Raw genomic sequence first — 20,966 nt, 5'->3', positions numbered from 1 at the left:
CCAGCCTGATGTTGGGTACATGCAGAACAGCTACACAGCATGGCTTCCACATTTTTGTTCAGTCCTGACCAGTAGCATGTTGCCTGGCAAGAGCTTTCATCTGCGATGTGCCCCAATATCCAAGCTGGAGAGTTTCAAGTCTTGAGTGTGTAAGGTAGTTGTGATGACAACATGGAGGATGTCCCCCTCTGCATCCAGTGGGAGAACGTTGGAAACAACAGACAGAAGATGAGAAAGGTAAGACCAGGCTCAGAGTTCTGGATCAGCAGATTTTGAAAAATAAGGGGACCCTCCATATAGCACATAGTGAGTGACACACTGTAAGCTAGGGTCATGACATGTGTCTACAGTGATGTGAGTAGCAGTAATGGAGAACCGATTGGATGTGTGTTGTCATTCTAAGTTAATGTGGAAACAGAAGGTCTCCTGTTGGTTAAATACCAGGTCTGGCCCTGAGGGTAAACAAGAGAATGCATCCGCATTTTCATGTTGCACAGTAGGCTTGTACTAAATGGTGTAATTGTAAGAACTAAGGAAAGGAGCCCAATGCTGAAGCCTTTGAGCCATCCACTCTGGAAGCCAAGAGTGTGGCCAAAAAGTGATACCAACAGTTTGTGGTCAGTAATGAGGGTAAACTTAGTCCCATGGGATATCTTAATGGCAAAGTTGACTGCCGAAGCTTCTCTCTCAATCTGTGAGTAGTTTCTTTTAGGAAACGTCAGTGCTTGGGTACATAGGTGATAGGTTGCTCAGTACTATCATTGTTACAATGCGCCACTGCAGCCCCAGTGCAGCAGGAGGAAGCCTCAGCGACAAAAGAAGGGGACATGATGGACTGACCGCCAGAACTGAATGTCCTTCTTTTGCACCTGATTTAGTGGGTGCATAACATGTGCTGCTTGTGGGAGAAACTTTGAATAATCATTCACTTTACCAAAAAAGGCCTGCAGCTCCTGTAGGTTTTGGGGACATGGGAAGGATTCAGCAGCCAAAACATTGCCGTCAGTGGGCTGAATTTGATCTTCGTTGAGCAAGTATCCAAGGTATTCTATTTGCTCCTGAAAAATCTGGCATTTGTGTAGGTGGCATTTGAGCCCTGTTTCATGCAACATAGCAAAGAGGATGCAGAGGTTGCACAGATGGTCCTGACGCATAGTACCCGTAAGAGTTAAGTCATCCAGATAATTGGTACAAACTGGAATAGACATGGTTAACTGTTCCAGGTATCTCTGGAAGAGATCCCAGATGGCAAACATTTATATTTGTACAAGCCAAAGGGTGTATTGATGACCTTAATACATTGTGATTCTCATCTAATGGGCTCTGTAAACAGGCATCAGCAAGGTCTGTCATAGAAAAATATTCACTGCCAATAAGCTTTGTGAGGAGGCCCTCTGGCTGTGGTATGGGGTAGGTTTCCACATATGCCTGGGCATTGATTGTTGGCCCAAAATCTCCACAGAGCTGGAAGGAGCCATTTGGTTTTCACAACCACCAACAGGTGTGTGGCCCAAGCACTTGCATTGACAGGTTCAATTAACTCAGCTTCATGAAGGTGATCTACTTCGAGCTATCTGTAGGAAAACTGGAAATGGACATGCCCAACAGAAATGGGGCACTGTTTCTGTACATAGAGAAATTGGTGGCACACCCCAGGCCAGGTTGGAACAGAAATGTGAAAGAGGCAAAAAGGTTGTCAAGTTCCTCGAAGGGAACTGTGTCCAAGATGACCTGAACTTCACCCATGATGGAGAAACCAAACACTGAGAAGGCATACAGGCTGAAAATGTTGGTAGCTGAGTGACTATTGACAACGAACAGCGTTATCAGCCATGCAAACTTCTTGTTTGCTGACATGAATTGACCTCTCAGCAAAACTGAGCTACCACCATATGCAACCAACTCGGGGGAGGGCAGGGCCAATGCTGGGTAACCCAGATTAGCCAATGTAGGGAGGTTCACCAGGGAAACCTTCACTCCTGTGTTTACTTGGAAACGAACATCCTTATGCACAATTGTAAGATCAGTAAACAACCTGGTGATGGGAGGAGTGTCCTGGGGAACAATGGCATGAAATTTATGCACTGTCCCTTGAGGCAACTGTGGAACAGGGTTTGACTGTCCCAATGCTTAATGGCAGGCAGTTTGTAGATGCCTATCCTTTTTTCAATGGGTGCAGTGTGCCCAGAGATCTGGGCAGTCTGTGCTGAGTGTTCCACAGTGCACCAATGTGCAGATGGCATGTTGTTAAACAGTCATGAAAGATGGGCAACCCTGCTACTTATGCCTATGGGCATGACTGGCTGCTCAGAGTCCAATGACACATCCAAAAGTGATGAATCATGATGCTGCCAGTGAGAAAAGGAGTTATGAGAATTCCATCCCCTTGGGGGCAGTTGAACTGCTACTACCTGGGGATGAGCCATAAGGCATTCATTTGCATTTCCTGTCTGCACAATCTCAAAAGAGTCTGAGATTTTCAAAATATCATCCAAGGAAGGATTGTCCAATTTGAGGGCTGCAGTGTGTACTTCCGAATCAGGGGCCAGTTGGTCCACCACATCTTGAATCAAAGAATCCCCATATGAGGTTTCAGAGATGAGTTTGCACAAGTGAAATCACCAAGTCAGCTCAGTCCATGCAAATCTGCCACCCACGAGTGATATGACTGACCTGGTTGCTTGTGTGGTATTGATGGAACTCGAGGCACGGTGTGACCACATGGGAGCATTGCGAAAAATACTTCAACAGCAATGAATGCATCTCCTCGAAAGTGAGTGCAGCTGGATTAGAGAGGGAGCCAACATTTTTTAGTAACAAAAATGTCTCCAGTGAAGACCAAGAAAGGAAGAGTGACCACTGGAGAGTGTCATCAGGAACATGAAAAACGGTGAAGTACTGTGTCAGCTGCTGCAAATACATACCCCAATCTTCATTGGTGTTGTTAAATGACAGAAACATGAGGGGACGAAACTCCACCTGGGAAGCGACCACAGTCTGTACAGGTTGTGAACCCTGAATCTGCAAGCATTCCGATAAAAGCTGGATTTCCTGACGTAACAAGTCAGTTTGCTGCTGCAACTGCTATTGGAACTGTTGCAATTGCTGCTGCAGGATCAGCTGTTGGTGTTGCTGTTCCCCAAGTTGCACAGGTTTCAAATCCATAAGACACTGTTTATCTCTTTCCTCATTTCCAATTATACTAACCAGAATCGGACATGACCACGAGTGACTGGCCGACTGGCTGAGAGTATTGTCAGTGAGTTGTAAATAACCACAGGAAGACAATTGCAATGGAAGGACAATGAAGACAGCACAACAGAATGATAAGTCTGGTGAGCAAACAAAATCGAGAGCCTAGATGCAGCAATATCATGAACAACAATGATGAGCACAGTGAACAGTATGAGAGTGTAATCAGATCATGAATGAAGTCCAAGCCCCTGCACTGCTAGCTTTATAGTGCAGCTGTGAGTGCTGATAGTCTGGCATGGGGAGCATGACTTGCACATAGCATTGTGGCAACAACAGCAGCACTTCCAAATTTTAGGAGTGCCATTTAGGGGCTGTCATCTAGGTCCATCCATTCTGGTGGGCTTTCAAGCTCATTGGGCCAGGATACCAGAATTTTAATATTAGTTTTAGTTAAATTGGCAAAGAAAGTTTGAAGAACTAGGAATCCTGTAGTTGGGTTACCTTAAATCAAATACTAAAGGGGGATGACTTGAAAGGGCTTCTTTTGTAATTTCAAAACAGTAACATGTTTTCAGTTTGGACAAAATGAAATGTATTATGAGCATGTCTGTATCAACCTGTTTGTAAGCAGTTAGAAAATCAGTGAATCAACTGCAAACAACGCTTTGCTAGCTCAGAAATGGGTTGAAATGATTTTTCATTTTGGCCAGAACCATGTGCCATTCTCAAATTTACTCAAGTTAGAGGAGTATCTCTCCTGCCTTCCTGGCATTAATGCAGTCACTACAAAATTATTTTCCCACGTGAATAATATATGAACAAGAGACAAAACACAGCTTACTGTAGAACGTATGAAAGCAATGTTAGTGACTTAAGTTGATTTTTATGAAACTTATTTTGAATTTTTTCATATGCTGTTGAAGAATACCGATATGCTGAAGACAGTTCACAGCACTAATAAATACAGTTGGTCTGCTTGTAGTCATTCATTTTGAATATGATTAATAAAGTATAAATTAAAATATTTTTTGTAACAAAGTATAGTGATATTTTGTAATCATTACATTTAATTAAGATCTTTTTATTTATTTATTTATTTGCATCATCATAATTTTTAATGTGTCCTGAATTTGGGTTTAGATAATATGGTCCTTACAACAAATAGAAGGGAAATAGATAAGCTAATCAAGAAACTTATTTGACAGCTTTTGTATTTAAAACTAACTGTGACTGATCTGACTTGAAGATCAGCATGCTAACTTAGTTTGCATACTATCTCTCACTATTATCCTATGGAATAATCTTCGGGGGCAATTCAAATGAAAGAATGGATTTATTCAGCAAAAATGAACATTAAAAATAGTGCAGAAAACCTAACATCTTGCAGAGGCTTCTTCAGAGATCTTGGAATCTTATGCTTACTTCCCAATACATTTACCACTTAATGCTGCTTGTTACAAGTAATAAAAAATCAGTTTCAGGCCAAGTGTGATTCATAATGCAAGACAGAAAAAAAAATTACTTGTACCATGCAGACTTTACCTCATCCTATAGGATTCAGGGTGGAGTTCTGTTGGCATAGGTCTTGAATAAGGTTCCTGTGTAACATAAAGCAAGAAATTGAGAATCTCTCTAAATTCAAATGAAAGTTGAAAATATACCCGATAAACCATTCTGTATGCAAATTATATAGATGTAGGGATTAAAGGTTAGTGTTAGCTATGTGAAGTTTATGTTTTCATTGAACACTTCATTCATGTACCATACAGATAACTGTTGCTCTCTCATAAATATCAGTGTAATATTGTACACATTAAGCTATCCTGAAGAGATAAGCAGCAGTTATTTTATGTAACTTACAATTAAGGACACAGTATTTTTTTCTAAACTGACATCTTTCTTGCTAATTTTCCAATGTTACATTTAGTCTTGAGTATGCCATAGTAGTTTAAAGCAGTTTAACAACAAGTGATTATTAACATGCTTTTTAGCACCTATTTCTCTTTGGTAATAAATATATATTGGGCTATTCCATGCCCCAGAATGTTCTCCTTTGTGATGAGATTTAAAGAAGATGATGAATGGAAAGCTGAATGAAGGATTTATTGAGACGATTCAGCACAACAGTATCGGATATGTCAGATATCAAATTAGGATGTGATTGGGCTTGAATAGGGCAGGAAGTTAACTGTGGCCTAATCAGTGTAACTAACCCAGGATTCACCTTAGCAGGGAAAACTGAATGCAAGTCCAGTGCATTAACTCTGTCATAGCCACCTCCCTCAGCATATGATTTGGAAAGAACACACCACACAAAAACACGCACACACATTATATAGAGATACACTCAAGGGGAAGTCCAGGATAGAATAAAAACAATATGAAAAGGGTATGGTACTACAAACCATATAGAGGAGGTGTGGAGTTGCAGACAGGCACAATGAAAAGATTGCTAAACATTTAAGCTTTCAGATAAAAGATTCTTAAATGGAAATAGATCACACACATTCATTGAAGTCAACATGGATATTCACAACTATGAAACAAGGCATACAAAAGACTTTTATATGGTTAACAGAAGATTAATCTTAACAGTGAAAAGCCCCTATGTCAAAGTACTGTTTTTAATAACTTGTTACAAAATGATGTTAAGATATTGACAGGGGATACTTTTAAAAAGTGACTCAAGCACTGGCTTATCCAAAAATGCCATTATAACTTGAATTTATCATGAATTATAATGCAATAAGAAATAATGTAAAGTATAAAAGAATGTAATAGTAAAAACTTTTATACTTAGTTGAAAATGCACATGCATGTAAAATTATGTGTTACAAGCAATAAATTGAAACTCACACACACATGGCTACTGCGTAGGGCTACTGGGGCAAGCTGAGGACTTTGATGTGTCTATCATGTGTAGCAATCTGCAATGAGTGGTGATGTTAAGGAGGAACAAGGATAGCAGGGTAGATGTGGGGGAAAAGGTTGTGCTGTTTGTGACAGTGGACAGAGACCATGATGGGGACAGTGTGGGCTATGAGATGCAATTTGGGAGGCTGTGCTTTGGGGATAGGGAGAGGGGGGAAAGGAGAGGAGAGACATAGAAAATGGAAAGGCTGTGGGTGCATTGGTGAAATGTGCAGTGCTGTAGTGGGATCAGGGAAGGGGATAGATAATAGACAGGTAGGGGACAGGGACTACTGAAGGTTAATACGGGGCTGGGGATACAGAAATAAAGAATGTGTTGTAGGGAAAGTTCTCACCTTAATAGACTTTGAAAATGCTCTTGATAGGGTTAGTCATAAACATCCAGAAAAAGTCATGATTAAAATGGGTTTTGGCACCAGTTTCATGAATGCAATTGGGAATAATTTGGGCAACACTGTGTCACAAGTCATTGTTAATAGTAGATTAAGTGAGAAAATTCCCATCAAAAGATCAGTCATACAAGATTGTCCGTTATCTATGGCATCACATGCAATAGCTTTAGGTCCTTTCCTGCGTACCATATGTTGTGAGTGCCAGGAATTTCAATAGGAAACAAAAGGCATGTAGTGCTTCAAGAATTTCTGTGTAAATTCTAGAACCACTTGACCTTCCTCCATCTTGAACACACGATATTTTAAGTAGAAGTGTGAGGGAGATGGATCTGACCTACTGCGCATTGCATGTTTATGTGTACAGGTCTAAAAACAGTCACGAGCAAATTGTGGACGCGGCGGCTGAACGGCGGCCGACAAGTACCTCCTGCACGATCCATAAAGTTTCATTGTATGTGTAGAGAAGAACAAGTAGTGTTTCTGTATTATTCTGTGCTTTTAGTGACTGTGATGATTGTTAAGGACAAATGAAGAAATGAATTTAGACTTTCAAGTAATTCATGTGTTGGACTTGCTAGAGGCAAGACATGTTTATAAATTACAAGTGGTTCTTAAACCAACTCGCTTGTGAATGTTAATTTAATGCATTTCTAAAGCTTGAAATATGAGAAGATTGAGATATTTACATGTGAAATGCGAGAATGTTATTCTGCATAATCCAAATACATCGTTAATTGGTGAAAACATAAAGTTTGTATATTTACTCATCAAAAAGCATTAGAGCATTATTTCATGAGTAGAGAGAGAGAGAGTCTGGTAAATTGCCTTAACCAGCTTTATTCTTCGGAGAAGAAGTTTTTGGAGATCGACATGGCTGACTATCGAAAGAGAGTTGTGAAGTTGTCAAATCAGTTCCACATTGATCCTTATCGTCTAGAGTGTTGGAGTGTGGCGAACAGTAATACGGACTCGAAAAACGGGAATTTTGAGAAGAAATGGAAGAAGAAGTTATGATGTGTTGCCATAGAAACCAGATATAACAAGACAAGAGAACTGTTTTGTGTAATTGGATTAAGTCCAAAAATCAAATGGAAAAATTTGTGGATGCAACAAAAGGGAAATAAGGAAGTAATAATAGTAAAAGAATGGAAAGAAGACCTTGACGTATTAGACTAAGAAGAGATACGATGAGAATAATTCCACTAAGGAGATCTAGTGGGGGGAGTACACAGCTCTCACACACATCGCGGCAATGCCGACGTGGAAACAACATCCTACGCCAGCAGCACACTGCTGACCTGCTTCCACAACTGCCTTCTGATGCCGACATCAACACCAACGTGTGACGCTGCCAGCTTGCTGCTCACCGGTGCTGACTTGCCGTCACATCCACTTACCTATGTTGCAAGAATTCTACGCTGGGTGAGGGCAATATATAACCTTAGTACCTTAGAAAGAAGGGATACAAACAGTAGAGTGACTTTTATTAGTGTAGTTATTATACTGAGTTGAATTTTTTAATGATTACTTGTTCTAAATATCATAAGAATATGGATCAGGAACAGCAAATTGGAGAAATCTCAGAACCAGACATGGCTATGAAAATTAGTAAACAAGGTCCAGACTAGTCTGAATAAGTAAACCTAATCAAAGCTCAAAATGCTAAATTAGAAGCCCAAAGTGCAGATTCAGCAAGCAGCTTTAAATTCTCAAAGTCTTAAGTTAGATTCAGTGAATACTCAATTAAGTAATAAATTTTAAGTTAGATTCAGTGAATACTCAATTAAGTAATAAATTGGATGTTCAGAATAAAACTTCAGGATTGTTAAGTGCTAAGGTAGATTCACAAAGTAAAGACTTTAGTAATTTATGTGAAGGTATGGGAAATTTGAAGACTGATTCGACACTTATCTGCTAAAGTAGAAAGTCTCAAGACAAATTTGAAAGGTGAACTAAATAGATCTTTATGCAGTCATGTAAATCAACTGTTCACTGACTTTAATCAGAGACAGAATGATCAACTTCAGGATTTGACAAAGAAGTTAGAATTTGATATTGAAGATAAATGTAATAATGTAGAATCTGAACTTAGTGAGAAGTTAGGATCATTTCAAAATGTATGTAATTAACATTTGATGCTGTAAAACAGAGACTGCATACATTAAAAGGGAGTGTCGATAAGAATAGCAAATTAATATCAATAATCCAATCACAGATTACAGGCATTAATACTTGAGTAGAAAATGAAGAAAGAAGTTTCCAAGAGAGAGTAGCTTACTCTGATACGGTAAATGTAAGTAGTCTGGAGAAACAATTTGAAGGAATTATAGATCGAAAAGTCATTGAGAGTATAACCTCCAGAAATGTTTCAACTATTGCTTCTTCCAAACTTAATGATACTAACAAGGCTATAGGTGACATGTGGAAAGAATTCAAATTTATCCAAAACAAAGTAGAAAAAAGTGTATTGTCACCTAATGTTGTGTTACCTAGGGAAGTGGTGATTGTTTTGCAGTGGGGAGACTCAAACAAAATTTAACGAGAAGTACTGGTCTGAACTTGCTCAAGTGAAGTTAATATCAGATCCATGGGACTTAGGTGGAGTCATATATCCACCAGGGACGTTAACGAGCAGAGTGACGACTGTCGGATCCTGAGTTGTTTTCAGTGTTTCTTCCAAAATAGTTTCCTGCACCGAATTCCCTTCAAATCTTAAACTATTCTGTAATCTGTTCTTGAATTCTTAAACTATCCTATAATTTTAGTACCAAGAAAACTGGGGGAAAAAATTAAGAATCACAGATAAACAGTGATCTCTAAACGAAATGAACAGAATAGAATATTACATTTGTGGAAAAAGGGTAATATCATGTAACTAATTGAACAACCGTTATACTGTAGTGTGTGGATTTTCTGCTTTATATAGAATATTTTATACCTTTTTTGAGATTTGATGTACATGGAGGGTTTGTATTGATTTTGAAAGGGGTGGGTAGTGTAAATAAGAGCATGATTTACACTAACAGGTAAATCATGGCTAACACAGAACATACATTGCACCTTTCAAACAACCCTCGCAAACAAGTGTGAATGGTTCTTCACCATTTGCCGCTTCAATAGGGTTGCTAAGATTTTCTTCAGGGACCTCAAGGGTGAAGGTGGGAATGTCCATTCTGTAGGGGACGATTTAACGCCATACCTCCTCCGGCTTCTCACTCTAGTACCATCGAGGTAGGGGATCCTGGGGAAGGGGTGTGGGAAGGGTTTCCTGTCTTTGGGGCTGTCTTCTTTCTCTTCTTCAATGTTAGCAACCAATTCTATTTCTTCCTTTCTTACTTCTCTTTTGAGGACCTAACTATTTTTTCCCTCTTTCCATATTGATACACTTCTATCGCAGAAGTCCTTCCTAATCTCCGTGGTTTCCAATAACCTACAACTTATTCTCACATAAGGAGGTCGAAGAATCAGAAAACACAAATACATTTAAGCATACACACAAAGAAATATGAATACACAAACCATGAAGTAACAGATTAGAAGAATGTAAGAACCGCCAAGGGTTGTAGGGGAGAAGATATATGTACATCTAGAAAGATGCACACATTGTTTTTATTATGATGGTTCTATGTCGCCTATTTACATGAAAGCCATTTTATATATAGAATACTATGATGATCTTACAGCGAGTACACATGCATGTTAAGATAGTGGGGCTTGAACAAAATAGGTAGACATAGTATCTACCACGAGTCGAATAATATGTGTAGACATAGTATCTACTAAGATTATAGAAGTTGAAAAGTAGAGGAGGACTCTAGGGTATTAAATGAAGTACTAAAAAGTCAGAGTGAAGTGTAAAATAGATTTTTATTTTACCGGGAAATATTTAATTATAGTGCACATTAAGATGTATACTAGGGCAATGAACCATGAGGCCTACTCATAAAGGATAAGGGGGATGTACCCAGCATTTGCTAAGGCTATAGGGCAAGCATACATACATAGAGATAGGACGACCTGTGGCCTGATGAATAGGGATGTTTTATAAAGTGGCATACCTACCAGAATGGAAGGAGGAAGTGCAATCATAGGGTCAACCCACATGTAAGGTATAGGTGCTGATCCTAGGGGAGAAGGACAGTATCGTGACAGAAGTCACACATTTAATAGGAATTATTCTGGTAAGTTTGAATTCTATACATCACTAGCATTATTATGTTTTATGTGAATTTACAAGTGTCAAAAAGAACACTTTCAGTTGCCCAGAGCTCCTCCAGGCTATAAACTGCTATAAATAATTATACTAGTACGTACTAAGGAAAAATAGTACAAGGAACTAGAATACAGAATAAAGTATTCAAGTGTCATGAACACCTGGAGCTCATGATTGGGAACTAAAGGTTTTGCCCTCACGATTCCTAAATATAAGAAAACGAACTCCAACATTGATTGAAATTTTCATGTTTTATAATTAAAGAAAAAAAAAAAAAAGAAATAGCTACATAATAAGAAAAAGAGTATGCACAGGTATGAAAAGAATAAGGTATGCTGTTGAAATATGAATTGTTATTATATGTGATATAAATGTACATAATGATTGTATATAAAATGTCGCATGTTTGATCTGAAGGGGGGGGGGGGAATCTGTAGCACTTCAAGAATTTCTGCATAAATTCTAGAAACACTTGGACTTCCTCCATCTTGAACACGATATTTTAAACAGAAGTGTGAGAGATGAATCCAACCTACTGCGCATTACATGTCTGTGTGTGCAGGTCTAAAAACAGTCATGAGCAAATTGTGGACTCGGCGGCTGAACAGCGGGGACGAGTACCTGCTGTACGATCCATAGAGTTTCAGTGTATGTATAGAGAAGAACAAGGAGTGTTTATGTGTTATTCTGTGCTTTTAGTGACTGTGACGATTGTTAAGGACAAATGAAGAAATGAAATTAGCCTTTCAAGTAATTCATGTGTTAGACTTGCTAGAAGTTTATAAATTACAAATTCTTAAACCAACTCGCTTATGAATGTTAATTTAATGTGTTTCTAAAGCTCAAAATACGAGAAGATGGAGATATTTACATGTGAAATGCAAGAATGTTATTCTGCATAATCCAGTACATCGTTAATTGGTGAAAACATAAAGTTTGTACATTTACTCCTCACGTTCTATCATCAAAAAGTGTTAGAGCATTATTTCATGAGTAGAGAGAGAGAGTGTGTGGTAAATTGCCTTAACCAGCTTTATTCTTCGGAGAAGAAGTTTTTGCTTGTCGATGTGGCTGACTATCCAGAGAGGAAGATTGGCTGTGCATACCAAATAAGTTAACTGATGTGTGAGAGGTGTGAAACTGGAAAATCAACTCCACATTGATTCTTATTGTCTATAGCATTAGAGGCTCACATGCAAAGCTTACACTGGTGACTTGGATGTTTTCATGGAAAGTTCACGAAATGTTGACATCTTACATAACAGCCTCTGATGGTACAAGAAAGCTACAGGTGCTATTGTTAATCCCAAAAAAGACTGTGATGAATTGGTTTACTGCTGAAGTGTTAAGCGTCATCATGACAAATAACCCACGAAGAATGGAGGCTCTGAGTTGGTGCATGATGCTGCATAAATAAGAGTGGCAGTAAATATCCATGCAGATAGAAATTTAACTATGACAGAAAAAGTCAAGCTGTAAAAACACAAATACTCGCAAAAACGTGGTACTTAACTCAGGTCCTCCCAATGCTCAAAAAATAGGGAGGAATATACAGCAAATGATGTACTGATGAGGGGTGATATTTTTAAGGTTTCTTTGCAGACCTGTACTCTCAGCTTAAATGAGAGTGGACTGGACCAGGACTTGCATGCAAGAAGCATGGCACTACTTGTCAACAGAACTAAGTGTGTGATGGAAAAGGACTACACTCACCAACTGCTGTAGTGTTTCACAAATATTGCCCAACATCAGAGTTAGTGCCGCTTCATGTTGTCAGTATCCTATACTCATTAAACTTGGTCCAAAAATATGATCACAGTAAAAGCTACATAGCAACACATGTCCTAAAACAAGGACAAATTTGTATCATGGCCATAGCTCTCAAAGGAATACCAGTTTCTAATAAATGGGAGCTGTGACTACCGCAGCACAATTGGAAATTTGTGTGGGAAAATTTAGCGATGAAAATAATACCAGAAGGCACTGGATCAGCTTGGTACAATGTGATAAACCAGATAATAGTGACAAACTCTAAGCTTGACTCCACCCAGTTAAAACTGTCAGCCACATGTGGAAATTGCAATTCAGACGACACACTCAAACATCATTTTGAGTGCTCGAAATTTATCAAGATATGGCACACAGCAAGGATATGATTCAACTGATCAATAGATTGGACATATGCAATATACAGGTTTCTAACACTGCGACACCCAAATGGAAACTATTTCCCAAAGCAAAGTGATGTGCAACAATGTGAATCATGGCACACACAGTTCATATAATTTTTGGACTTAGATTAACAGACAACGTATGGATCTGGCATATGTATGGAATGAATATGAGAAAGCAACTTTCATCCTAAATACAGGCTTGTGTATGCAAATTTTCTCAATATTCCAATGTGTAAAGCTGATGATAGAATTTCGACATGAAAAGAAATAACTCAATCGACAGTTTCTTGCTAGTTTCTGTACAAAAGAATGAAATGTGAAACTGTTGTAATCTATATAGTTACTTTTCAAATGAGTTTGTTTTCTGTTGTTTTGTGAAACTGTTAAATGCTAAATAAACATATTTTTAAAAAGTGCAGTTTAGAAAAGCGGTTTTTGGTAGGAAGGATCCAGGTGACGAAGGCTGCAAAGCAGTCATTGAAGTGAAGCACATTGCACTGGGCAGCATGTTCAGCAACTGGGTGCCTGGCTGTCTCTTGGTCACAGTTCGGTGGTAGGCATTCATGCAGACAGATAGCCTGTTAGTTGTCATGCCCATGTAGAAAGCAGCACAGTGGTTGCAGCTTAGTTTGTAGATCACATGACTGCTTTCAAAGTCTTTGATGGGTTTAGATGATGCCTGTGGCAGGACTGGAGTAGATGATAGGATGCATGGGAAACTTCCTACATCTGGGTCTATCGCAGCGATATGAGCCACGAAGCAAGGGTATGGGTGCAGGGGGTGGACAATGATACTGCATAGGTTTGGTGGGTGGCAGAATACCACTGTGGAAGGGTAGGGAGGATAATGGGTAGGGACTCTACATTCAAGGCATGACAAGAAGTATTTGAAACCTTGGCTAAGAATGTTATTTAGTTACTGCAGTTCTGGATGGTACTGAATCACAGGCAGAGCACTCCTTTGTGGCAAGATAGTGGTTGGGTGTGTGGGAACTGGTAGGTGACTGAAGAGACAAGACACAGGAGAGCACAATGGGGGGGGGGGGGGGGGGGGGGAGCGGATAATTTTTGTCTGTGAAGGCCATAGTGAGAAAACAGGAAACCAGCAGCAGAAACATAAACATTCTTGTGCAAAAATGGAATATCTTTAACAGATTAAAAAGTACACAATAGTAAATGAGGGCCTAGTATTTTTGTAAGCTAACATATTTATTTACACTGTAGAAATCTTTCTCAACAAGAAATGATTTCAGAGGTGAGGACCTGACACATCAGTCATCATATAGTCAAAATTTTAATGTAAATTTACATGATACTGAAAGTGATGCTTGAAACATGTAATACAATTCAAACAATATAGTAATATAATAGAGGGAAACATTCCACGCGGGAAAGGTGTACACGATCAAAGGCAGAGCCACATGTGAAAGCACACACGTGATTTACCAACTGACCTGCCTACACTGTGATGCATTCTATGTGGGAATGACCAGCAACAAACTGTCCATTCGCATGAATGGACACAGGCAGACAGTGTTTGTTGGTATTGAGGATCACCCTGTGGCTAAACATGCCTTGGTGCACGGCCAGCACATCTTGGCACAGTGTTACACCGTCCGGGTTATCTGGATACTTCCCACCAACACCAACCTATCCGAACTCCGGAGATGGGAACTTGCTCTTCAGTATATCCTCTCTTCCCATTACCCACCAGGCCTCAATCTCCGCTAATTTCAAGTTGCCGCCACTCACACCTCACCTGTCATTCAACATCATCTTTGCCTCTGCACTTCCGCCTCGACTGACATCTCTGCCCAAACTCTTTGTCTTTAAATATGTCTGCTTGTGTCTGTATATGTGTGGATGGATATGTGTGTGTGTGCGAGTGTATACCCGTCCTTTTTTCCCCCTAAGGTAAGTCTTTCCGCTCCCAGGATTGGAATGACTCCTTACCCTCTCCCTTAAAACCCACTTCCTTTCGTCTTTCCCTCTCCTTCCCTCTTTCCTGATGAGGCAACAGTTTGTTGCGAAAGCTTGAATTTTGTGTGTATGTATGTGTCTGTTTGTGTTTCTATCGAACTGCCAGCGCTTTCGTATGGTAAGTCAAAACAATATAGTAACTTATATATTGTTCATTTGTTACACAGGCTCACAGGTTAATTTTCTCTGCAACTTTTGTAAACCATTAACTCACATGCTTGTCTTATTGATGTATTGCCCATCAGCTTTTGTTTCAGGTTTTTTGTATCACTGTTTGTGTAAAATCTTTTCTAATGTTTTGCAATTACCAGTGGCTGGCACTGTCAAAGGTTCAGCGTCCACTGCTGCTGGTGGACTGGAGTCAAGATGACAGCCAGAGGTTCTTTGTACCTATCACACCAGTCTCTTAGAGCTATTACCTGGTCCTTACTGCTGTGGTTCTCCACTTGTTAACTGCAGTGTTGATTTTATACAGCACGAGAATCCAGTATCCATTTACTTTGGGCTTTCTTCTTTCTTGTGAGAATTATGGTCATGTTTGTGAACCTCTGCGTCTTCTGTGAACAAACAGGCTTGGTAGCCCTTCTCCACAGTTAGAACCTGCATATCGGCTAGTTTAAATACGTGGTCAGTCTCAGAGTGCACACACTATGCCATGGCCAATTCCTCCATCTGGCCTGACCTGCAATACCATTTTTGTTTGATAACCTTGCTATTGATGGATCATCCAGTCATTCCATCATAGATTTTTCCACATGTACACGTTATGCTGTATATGTCCATCATTGTGAGTGGATCCTTTTTGTTTCTTACTAGTCTGAGATGTTTTTGAATAGTTGTAAATAGTTTGTACACTGTGTTTGAACACTATATGGCCAGTTCTGTCACATGGCCATTTCTGTTTGCCACCGTGAAGATATGTGGCAGAAAGGCCTTACCCGAAGTTTCTTCTTCCAGTGTGTCACTTCTCTGTGTATTCAGTTTTGTGATACTTCTTATGCGCTGGTGGAAGATATATTGCTCCTCAGGAAACATTCCAAGTGTGGTGGAGCATGTACTTTCTCAGACCGACCACATAATAAAATTCGTCAATGTGGAGTATGTCACTGTGGAGAGGGTTACCACTGCTGTTTGTTCAGAGAAGTCATAGAAATCCACAAACATGACAATTGTTTTAACAAGAAAGAATTAAGCATCGAGGCAACTGGATCTGGGATTTCCATGCTGCAACAAGGGGGCCATTGCAGGTAACAAATGGTAAAAGCACTATTGACCAGTGAAATGCCCTCAAATGTTGGTGCAGCAGGTCCATATGATCTCCAGCTGTAGGCTTGATACCAGCCTGCTACTGGCAATGTAGGGTAAACCTATGGCAATCCCAGCCACTTGTGCTGGAAAATGTGAGAAAAATTGTTACACAAATGTCAGCTGAAGGTCCTGAAGGCCACCAGATAATATCTCAACAAGCAGCCATGAAAGCCTCAACAATTTTACACTTGTCATATTTTTCAGCAATACGAATGGATCTTGAGAAAAGAAGTGGATCTGTTACTCTGCATTTAGTCAAAAAAATTCATCATCAGAAGCCATTAAGTGTGAGTGGGAGCATTGAAGGTATTCGTGACTCAGAGGAGAACACATATCAGGCTGCAACATTTCTTCAGGCAGTAATCAAAGGGAGAGCTATTCAGGCAATGGTTAGTAAAGTCCGTAGTGCACTGTATTATTAGCCATTTCTAATGAGTTGCTTTATACCAATATTACTCTGGCTAAAAGTAAAATTTATTGCACTTCTAAAAGTACATTTCAGTACACAAAATTGAAGGCAGGTAGTCACTTACCTGCAGATGAATTATGAATGACATGTGAGTGAACAAAAATATTAGGTAAACTTACTAGCTTTCCTGTGGTTGCTTTTCTTCCATCAAGTATGTATATGCAGGTGCACACGCACTCACACACACATGCACACATACAAACACAAACACACACACACAAACACACACACACACACACACACACACACACACACACACAAAAGCTACAAAGCTACCTTCCCTGATCAATGTGTTTGAGTTACTCAGGAGCAAATTGTTGATTTATAAATATTTCGAACTTTTGATTAGAATGAGGTGATCTATGTAAGTAAAAAATGTAAATGTTTATTTGTTCAGAATTGTAAATCTCCAAAAGTTCTTCACAGATTGCTTTGAAACTTTGACATAACATTGTATTCAAAGATGAACATGATTTTATGTACCCAAAAGAGTGCCATATTTAATGTATAAATATATGTGTAATAATTATAGGGGAAATTGTATAAAAATGTAAATGTTCATTTGTTCAAAATCTTAATTCTCCAAAAGTTCTTCACTGATTGCTTCGAAATTTTGGCACAACATTTGAATATGCATGTGTTTATGAGGGTATGATCAAAAAGTGATGGGAATTTTTGTTTTCTGTAAAGAATATTTATTCGTTCATAAACATCAACTGTGCCCCTTTCAAAGTAATCTCCCTCAGATATAATACATTCGTACCAGCACTTTTTCCAATCTCAGAAGCATTTCTGGCACTAATTTTTCATTATGGTGTTCAGCTTCTCCAGAAATTTTGTTTTTACCTCATCAGTCGTGGCAACAAGATGTCCTCAGAAATTGAAAGAAGCTACATGGGGCCATGTACGATGTATACAGTGGCTGAAGCAAAATAATAGTTTTGTTTTTTGCCAAGAAATTGTGAACAGGTATTGAGGTGTAAGTGGGAGTATTATTGGGATCCAGTTTCCATGAGTGGTTTTGTCACAATTCATGTTGTTTCCTTCAGATTGCCTCATGCAGATGATCCATAACTTCCATGTTGTGTTCCTTATTGACCATATGACCATAACTCATGATGCATTATTCCATAGTAATTGAAGAAGACTGTAAGAAGAATCTTCACATGTGATCAAATTTGTTGAATTTCTTTGGTCTTGGCTCTACTGGCACTTTCCACTGGGATATTTGTGCCTTGGTTTCGATGTTATACCCATATACCAATATTTTCTTACCTCTTATAACCTTCTTTAGAAATTCTGGGTCATTGTCGACTTCATTCAGAAATTCCTGAGCGATGTGTGCATGATGTCAGTTTTGATTTAAATTCAACAATATCATAACAGACTTTGCTGCTATATGTTTCATGCCTAAAACATTTGAAAAAATTGCTTAGCATGAGCCAAAGGACATGCAGACATCATCAAGGTAATTCAGTGATTTTCTAGAATCATTTTCTTTACTTCTTCCACATTGTTATCAATAATTGATGTGGTATGGCATCCAGGGAGGTTGTCATCTTCAGCATCTTCTTGACCCTGTTTGAAATGATTATATCACTTGTAAACTCTTGTCATATGCATCGTTAATTTGCCAAAAACTGCAGTCAACATTTCAAATGTGATGCTGCACTTCATTCCATTTTTAAGGAAAATCCAATGCAAATTCTTTGACCCATTTTTTTCAAAAGTAAAAATTTGTCAAGCACTCGAAAACATGTATAGCCTTTTTGACTTCCAACTATAAACCAAATATTAAAAACTAATGAAAATGCAAACATACATCAGGAGCATATGTACCAATCAGATTTAAAAAAAAACGAAAATCAGATGTATAAAGCCCGTGAAATTAAAAAAATCCCATCACTTTTTGATCACACCATATTTATGGCTTATCAGCTAATTATTATTGTTCTTTACATTTTATGGCCTTCATTGGACCACTCTACCCAACTTTATACAAACAATTTTTCAGTTTTCTGTCAGCCCAGTACTTCTTCATTCTCTCGGATCTCATCCTTCTTTCTTCATCGGAAATCGCCCTTCCTATTGTTTGTTTGTTGATTCTCGTTCACAGTCTGGTTTGTTTGTCTGTGAGTTTCCTGATTTTGTCAGTTTTGTTTCATAGGTCTTCCAGTGTAATCTGTAGCTCATCCATATCTTCCTCGATTTCTGTAATCCACTTAATGTTGCACTTACTATTCCACAATTTTTCTATTATTCTCCTGATGATTCTGTTCTCTGGTGTTCTGATGAGATGTCTGAAAAAGGAAATGCATTTCTTCCTGATTGTACTCATTACTGGTTCTATTTCCTTGTAGACTGTTTGATTTGTAGCTGCTCTCCAGTGTCCCTCTTTCTGGTACGATTTGTTGATGCACTTTCTGATGATCCTTCTCTCTATTTTGAGTATTTTGTCTATTTGTGCAGTGTTAGTTGATTTGAAGATGGTTTCACGAGCGTATGTTATTTCTGGTTGAGTGGCTGTTTTGTGGTGTTTTAATGTTGTTGCTATTGACAGGCTGTTTTTGTTGTAGGTGTTCTTGGTGATATATTGTGCTCTAGTCAATTTGTTTATTCTGTTATGCCATGTTGACTTTTCATTGAGGTTATATGTTATGATTTCTCCCAGATATTTAAATTTATCTACAATTTTGATTTCTTGGTTTCCTATGGTTTGTTTATGAGTGGTGGGTGAGTTAACATGATGACTGGTTTTTCAAAGTATGTTCCAAGACCAATTTTCTTTGCTGTTTCCTGTAGTGAGATAACTTGTCGTTTGGTTTCCTGAATACTGTCGGACAAGAGAGCAAGGTCATCAGCAAATCCTAGACAATTTAAACTTATGTTGTCTTTGGGTCTTCCAATTTGGATGTTCTTTGGGTTAGTCTTGTCCCATCCCCTCATTATGTATTCTAAAGCACAGTTGAACAGCAAGGATGCCAAGCAATCTCCTTGTCTTAAACCTGTTTGTATGATGAATGGCTCAGAGAGTTTCCCCTGAACTTGACTTTTGATTAGAATATTACAACAGAGTCTTAATTTGTAGTATCTATAAATGAGATTCAAGGTCAGGGAGAGGGGGCAAGGTGAGATGGACAGAGGGGTGGGAAGAAATGGACATATAAAGGGGAAAGGAGGAGACAGACAGACATAGGGGGCAGAAGGTGATGGAGTTGGAGAGAGAAGCAGGTGGGGAGAAGTAGAGGAGAAAATGAACATAGAAAGGGGGAAGGAAGTAATGGACAGAGAGGGGAGTGAGAGGTGGCAGGAGAAGATGGAGAGGGGGGGGCAGAGGAGAAGGTAGACAGGGAGAGGAGGGAAGGAGACGGACAGAAATAGGGGAGAGAAGGAGATTAGGATGTATATCTAGTTCCCATACGTATTAAAAATGTGTGGTTTCTCTTTTCTTTCTTCTCCATTTAACCAGACTGAGCCACAGCAACGCAAACCTATTCTGCGTCTCTTGTCATTTCATACACTCTAATAGCACTATTGCTAATAGTATTTTACAGACATGTGGAGAATTCAAATTCATAATGCAAATCATCAAGTTAATGATCTCTTAGCATGATGTTCAACTGCTGATGTTTAAAATCTTGATGGATAACATGAATAATACATATTGGAAAATCACAAACACCATAAATAAAAAAGGAATGCAAGGAGTATTTGTGAGACGCAGATTGGAGGGATGTACACAATACCCATTGCATAAATGAAATATGTAATGTATTACAAACATAGTCATGGGATTCTTTGAAAACTGATGTCTTAAATGTTTAACATCTGTCAGTAGGTTAAATGTTCCTAAATAATGGGTTGCAAATGCTATTAGAATATCAAAGAAATTAAGCAAAGTCTTAATTTAACTTGAAAGGATACAAAGGATATAAATTTTGCTCATAAGACTGTAAGGAAAAAATTTGTATTTTTAAGAAAAAATAAGAAATATTTAGATGATTTTAACAAAGCAAACAGGAAAAATCAGTAAGTTAAATTAGGAATTTTTTGTAACCTTAAATGATAAGCTGATCCAAGGTAGACTCCAAATTTCTGACACTTTTAATAACTTTTCCTGTCAGAAGCAGATAACTTAAATTTTAATACTTCCTTTTTTTTCTTTTTAAAGAAGTGTTCTAAAACAGGTTTGATATGATTCAGCTACCTTATAAACCTCCAAAAGAAGTTTTCAATATCATCGATGCCACTATAAATAAGTATTCTAGTAGTGGTGACGAAATCAGTAGTAAAATAATCAAATG

At 38.6% G+C, this 20,966-nt stretch overlaps 1 protein-coding gene across 4 annotated transcripts in view; it reads left to right on the top strand.

The window, feature by feature from the left end:
- LOC126484113 (cilia- and flagella-associated protein 91-like) overlaps window positions 1-20,966 on the top strand; it is a 347,241-nt gene that overhangs the window by 145,597 nt on the left and 180,678 nt on the right. For all 4 annotated transcript variants that reach the window (XM_050107494.1, XM_050107492.1, XM_050107493.1 and 1 more), the window contains exon 10: window positions 16,398-16,582. In XM_050107494.1, the coding sequence (XP_049963451.1) occupies window positions 16,398-16,582 (185 nt within the window). The remainder of the gene's footprint in view (window positions 1-16,397; window positions 16,583-20,966) is intronic.

The sequence above is a fragment of the Schistocerca serialis genome, chromosome 6, assembly GCF_023864345.2.
Source record: "Schistocerca serialis cubense isolate TAMUIC-IGC-003099 chromosome 6, iqSchSeri2.2, whole genome shotgun sequence".
Taxonomy (NCBI): Eukaryota; Metazoa; Arthropoda; class Insecta; order Orthoptera; family Acrididae; genus Schistocerca; species Schistocerca serialis.
The sequence above is the reverse complement of the archived record's forward strand: the minus strand, read 5'-3'. Positions and strand labels throughout refer to the sequence as shown.